Below are 6,045 nucleotides of genomic sequence, written 5' to 3' on the forward strand. Positions count from 1 at the left end.
GAGCAGGGCCCGAACCCTCAGCCGGCGAGCGGGGCCCGAACCCTCAGCCGGCGAGCAGGGCCCGGACCCGCCCTAGCCGAAAAAAGGGGCTGGGGCAACCGCCACGCCGCGAAGGCGGCGGGAGAGGGAAGAAGGGGCAGTATGAAGAGCGCGCTTTAACGAAGACGAGGGGATGGAGGGAGCGCCGGCTGCTGACGCTGCGCGTGCATGACGGCACCCTGCGCGCCAACCCTCTGGGAAGGGGGGAGCTGAGTGCGTACGTCGTGTTGTTCTTTTGGACGCGGAGGTCGGAGGAACAAAGGAGGACGACGAGGTTGGCGACGGCCGTGCGATGACACATAGGAGGAATAAGGTTGGCACGCACACGCGTGCTAAGAAATTAAGTCAGAAGGCACTACACTTGAACGGCAAGGCGGCCACCACTAGCGGCACGGTTCATGTAAGCACATGCAGGCGCACCCACCCACTCCGTGCGCGGCCCGCTTAGCTGTCCGTCGGGACAATAGCCTTGGCGGCGTTGCCGCGCAGGATATGGCGGATCGTCGGGATGCTGCAAACAAGCACCCACGCCACCATCAGAGCGACAATGCCCCAGAAGGCTCTCAGGTCGGGATAGTCATCGGCCTGCCACGCCACCTTGCAGTTCATGCCGAAGATGGAGGCCAGGAGATTTAGCGGCAGGCAGATGACGGCGACCTGGCTGAGGATCTGCATCTTGAAGTCCATGTTCGCCGAGCTCTGCGACATGCGCATCGACACACCCGTCACGAAGTTCAGGTTCGCCTGATTCAAGATGTCACGCGCGTCGTCGAGGCGGTCCGCCATCTTCGTGTTCTTGTCCAGCGCCTCCTTGTAGATGGGCATGACGTGCACCATGTCACACGCGACGAAGCTGCCGCGCATGGAGGGCGTCACCAACTCGCGCAGCAGTTTCTCCTTCATGTAGAGCAGGCCACGGAAGGAGGAGATGCGGCGGCGCAGAAGGGCAATACGCCGCAGCAGGTCCGGCTGGTCACGCACGCCCGGCGCGATGAGGAGCACCATCTCGTCGATGCAGTCCACCTCACTCAGTAGCGTCGTCGGGTCCGGCAGCATCATCTCACTGGAGTACGCGACCAGCGTGGCGAAGACGATGCTCGGCGTGAGCACGCTGTTCCCGAGGCTGGTCGTGTCCATCGGATTCATGCGCATTTCCAGGGCCCGCACCACCTCTTCCAGACCGAGGAACCTCTTGTCGTGCATCGTCACGATCAGCGTGTCCGTGATGAGCACCGAGCACCAGACAAAGCCACGAGCGGCGTCGAAGGCCTCGCCGCTGAAGTTGTCCTCGTCAACCGCGGCGGTCTCATCGGTGGTGTCGTACAGCGGATTGATGGCGCAGCTCAGCACACCGTGAGCGTACTGCGCCAGGCTCGGCTGTAGCTCCACCACGTCACTCTCCGTCGGCCTCGCAACAGCATCCAGCACCGCCGACGGGATGTTCACGCGCCACGGAAGGTCATTCAGGATGGCACGGCGCTCCTCCGGCGTCTCGCCCTCCACGTCCAGCCAGAGAGTGCTGTCCTGACTCACCTGCAAGTTCTTCAGCATCACGTCCTTGCGCACAAACCAGAAGGAGCCGCCGCTGCGGTTGACGGTGAGGTAGCGCTGGCGGGCGACGAGCGGCGACAACTGGTGTGCCTCAGCGACGCCAGAAGTGACGCCGTCCAGCTTGGAGCGCATCATGGCGGAGCGGGGGGGGGTAGTCTGAGTGTCCGTTCTTCGTACTTTAGCTTGCGTATAGCGGTGCGGACGTTTTGCCCAGTCGCTGTCCTTTATGGCGGTCGGCGAAGGTGACGTGCGAGGAGGGGGCTGTCCTGATAACGATCAAGCCAAAGAAACGAAAGGAGGTGTATCTTCGGGGGTGCTTGGCAGTAGTGATGACTACACGGGTCCGGTTAGCGACAGGGCAGAGTATGTGCGTGTGTCGGCCTTGTGGCGTGTTCCGCAACGCAGACGCGGGCGGGAAAGAGGAGGGGAGTGTGGTGGGACGACTAGAGAGCTAATCGTCGCCGAAGCACGTCCATCTCACATCCGTAACGGATCACACATGTACAGACGGACACGCGGGAGGGAAGATGGAACAGTCGGAGAGACTTAAAACAGGAACGAAAACAAGAAACAAGAAAACGTACAACGAATGCGGGAAAAGAGAGGACAGGGGGGTCACAGCATAAGAAAGTGAGAGCGAGAGCGAGAAGGAAAGCGTATACAGCGGGGTGCGGGCACCACTGGCAGGTGATGTACCGAGTAAGAAGGACGGAGTGTGTAGGTGGAAGATGAGGGTTTGCGTTGTCGGTCATAGAGTCGTTCGTGCATTGTGTGGATATTGAAGGATAGGCAACAGTGGAGAAGGAAAGAGCGAGTGTGGAGTGGATAGATAACGGTATGGGGTTGATGCTGCCTTCGACGTCATAACTGGTGAGGACGGTGGGGGGGGGGGGGTAACAACAATCAGTGGCCGCGCGACAGGTATCGCCTGCTGCGCGAAGCGTGTGCATAAGGCACGTGAAGCTCATCCGCAATACCGTCCTTCGATAGCCCATGACCTCTGAGCTGACTGCGTGTGCCGCCGTGGGGCTCTTGTGTTTTACCAACCTCCGTTTGCCTTTTTCGTACTTCGCTACTCAAGCGATGTATCGCCACTGCCGCCACATTCAAGCGGTATGTATGCATTACTGGAGTACATCCGCACAACACGGTCCATGTTGTTTTCTCGGCTCGTCGTTGCAACGGTGCCCCCGCTTTCATCTGTCGAACCCGTGCCTGAGCATCCGCATCCGCCGAGCGCTGTTGCGGAGCCGCGTGTGTAAGCGTGCACATCACGTACAAGGGAACGAGATGGAGAACGAACGTGTGCGGAAGAAGAGCGGTGGTAGGCGGAGCGGCTGGCGAGGAGACGCGGGGAGCTGTTTGCCGCCGGTTTACTCATGGCAGGATGCTGGTTGGCGTCTGCAGACCAGACGGTCGTCTCCAATCCCCACGTGCGGCGGCAGCCGCCGGCTGCGCATCACCCCACCCCTACTGCTCTGCTAAAAAACAGACACATACGCACATAGGTGAAGAAAGCTAAGAGAGATGCATCGGAATGGCAGTGCGGCGGCGGCGGCGAGGCGAGGCGCCGCCGCGTCCTCTCGCATGCCTGCTCTCGAGTACCGCCATAGCAGCACGAGGAGAGCGCCGCACGCACGCCCACACGGGCCACACAGCCGGATGAGAGCAACAACAAAGAACACAGGGACGAGACGGAACAAAGGAAGCCCACAAAATGAAAGAAAACACGACGAGTGCACGCCTGCGCACGTGCGCGTGTGCGTCATGCACACTAAAGTTCGCGACAACGACGCCACCGACAACGATAATGATGCAATCACCATCAACGCAACAACAGCAGCGACGGCAACAGAGAAGGAGGGGAGGGGAGGGGAAGGGAGGGGGAGCGAACAGAAGGGACTCGGCAGCCGCACAACCGTAGTGGCAAAGCCAATATACAGATGTATCTATATATATATATAACGCGACGACAGAAAACAGAGAGGAATCCCCGTAGAACGCGCTGCATGCCGCTGGCCGCACTGATGTTTAAAGCCGCTCCCAACCACCATCACCACCACACATCATCCTGCATCCCTCTTCCACGTCAGCAAGAACACGGGGTCTCTTCGCGCCTTCCTCACCAGACAAACGCACACACCCGCTAGGCGAAGTGCTCCTGGAAGAGCGCACGCTGCTCCGCCGTCAACGCTGCGGGCAGCAGCACGTTATAAGTGATGTAGAGGTCGCCCCGCTCAGATGGCACGTGATGCCGCGGCATGCCTTCCCCTGCTATGCGTACCTGCTGCGTGTTCTGCATTACACCGTCCCAGTGCAGCTCCACATTGTGTCCATCCAGGTGTGTGAAGGTTTTTTTGAAGCCTAGCAGCGCCTCCTTCAGCGTGATGCTCACGTTTGCGTAGAGGTCGTTGCCACTGCGACGGAACACCGGATGCGGCGCGCTGACCACCGTCAGCAGCACGTCGCCGGGCACCTGGCCAGGTGCCTGGTCCGCCTCTAACTCGTACGTCAGCACGTGCCCTTCCGGTAAACCCTCCTCGATGTCCACGCTCAGCACCGCCTCTCCAGGGAGCACCATCTTGCCACGGCACACCGGGCACATGTGCGCCACATGCGTGCCCTTGCCCTGGCAGTGCGGGCAGACCTGCTCCATCTGCTGCACAAAGCCGGGTGCAATCTGCACTCGCTGCACCAGGCGGCCGCGGCCCTGGCAGTGTGGACACTTCACCACGTCCTCGCCGCTGCGCGCGCCGGTGCCCTTGCACGCACGGCATATCTTGCGCTTGGCAAACCTGGACGTGTGGGCAGCGCCGCGGTAGACGTCCTCGAGCGGCACCACCATCAGCAGCTCCATGTCCTTACCGCGTTCCGCGTCGGCCTGCTGGCCAACACCGAAAAAGGCGAAGAAGGGGTTCATCTGCTGCTGCTGCTGCTGCGGTTTCTCCAGCCTCGTCACACCATCGATGCCGAGAATGTCGTAGATTTTGCGCTTGCGGCGGTCACCGAGGATCTCGTATGCGCGCTGCACTCGCTGGTACACGAGGCGGTACGAGTCCTGATCGCCAGTGGCGACATCGGGGTGGTATTTCTTTGAAAGCCGCCGAAAGGCATTCTTGATATCGCGCTCGGTGGCATCCTCCCGTGCCTCATCAAGGCCGAGCACGGCGTAGAAGTCGTCCTCCGGCAGTCGTAGCACGGCATCGACGGCCTTCGCGTCCTCGTCACGCGGATCGGCAGCACCCGCCATGTGCACCGGCACCTCCGCAACGAAGGCCGCCACCCACACCAGGACCAGCAACGCCGCCACCACCCGTGTTATGTGCCGGCCTCGCATCGTATGAGGGGATTCCGTCCACGCAAGAAAACGAAAGGGATGAGTCCAGGGAAAGGGAAAGAGCACGAGCACGGAAGGAACGATGACGAGCGCGTGGCAAAGAGAAGAGATGCGCCCGGGGAAGGGGGGAGAGGGGAAGGGGGGAGAGGGGAGAGGGGACGGCGAGGAAAGGAGCTGGCAACGATTTTCCGCCAAGCTACCTCAGTCGTCCTGTCGTCGTCGTCGTACTTCCACACAAGGCGCTGAGCACGTTAGAGGCGGATGAGTGCGTCTGTTCGGGAGGGAGGAAAAGAATATGTTATGTGCTCTTGAGGGTCACCTATGTGCACCCCACACCCCCACGACTGCCGCTGTGTTCGAGTGTGCACGGTGGGCGCCCAGAAGGGCAGCGGGAGACAGAGGGAGAGGGGAGTGAGGGGGTATCACAGAAGACGCAGCCACAGTGGATAGTGAGGAGAAGAGGGGGTGCGAGGGGTGCGGCAAGCTGTCTATGTGTGCGTCTGTGCGTACCTTTATGTGTGTGTGTGTGTGTGTGTGTTCAGGGCCTGCTGGGTGATGAGGCAATTTGTCGAGGTCCCACGCGTGCAATGAGAGAGACATGCGCACACGCGCACACACAGGAAAAACGATACGACGACGTGGCCAAAGAGGAGGAGACAAGAGAAGGACACGAAGGCGTGTGCAGGGATGCGTGCGTGTTGCATGTGCTTGGCAAGGAATGGAAAGCGACGAGTGCGTTGTTGTCCTCTGCGGCGGGCGAGAAGAGGGGGGAGAGGAGACACGACTGGCGTTGCGCGGAGGAGCACCCAAGGGAGTGGGAACGAGGAAACTCTGGGTGACGGAGTGGGCTGATGGTTGGCAGCACCAGCTGCACAGGTACGCTGGCGCACCTATCCCCAGCCTTTGGACACGCTCGTGCCTCTTCCACCCCCATTCACGCTCACCTTTTTGGGCACAGTCGATGCGGCCGCACATGGGTCGTCGGTCGCTGCCCCTACGCGGGTGTGGGTGTCAACGTTTCACGCTCGCTGTCGCTCGTTGCGGACCTGTTGCTGCTCTTTGTTTGCCTCTTTGGTCTTTCTATGGGGTTGGCGCTGAGCGTACCCTGCCGTTGCCCC

General features: G+C 60.8%; 2 protein-coding genes across 2 annotated transcripts; both read right to left on the bottom strand.

Moving 5' to 3' along the window:
• Positions 1-483: 483 nt before the first annotated feature.
• LDBPK_251130 (MGT2 magnesium transporter) lies at positions 484-1,725 on the bottom strand (the record flags this gene model as incomplete). The annotated part of the gene is made up of 1 exon (XM_003861395.1): positions 484-1,725. One exon carries the CDS (start codon positions 1,723-1,725, stop codon positions 484-486), a length of 1,242 nt encoding a protein of 413 aa, XP_003861443.1.
• Positions 1,726-3,736: 2,011 nt separating this feature from the next.
• On the bottom strand, positions 3,737-4,927 carry LDBPK_251140 (DNAj-like protein; the record flags this gene model as incomplete). The annotated part of the gene is made up of 1 exon (XM_003861396.1): positions 3,737-4,927. One exon carries the CDS (start codon positions 4,925-4,927, stop codon positions 3,737-3,739), a length of 1,191 nt encoding a protein of 396 aa, XP_003861444.1.
• Between the last annotated feature and the right edge of the window lie 1,118 nt (positions 4,928-6,045).

This window comes from Leishmania donovani, chromosome 25 (assembly GCF_000227135.1).
Source record: "Leishmania donovani BPK282A1 complete genome, chromosome 25".
Lineage (NCBI taxonomy): Eukaryota > Euglenozoa > Kinetoplastea > Trypanosomatida > Trypanosomatidae > Leishmania > Leishmania donovani.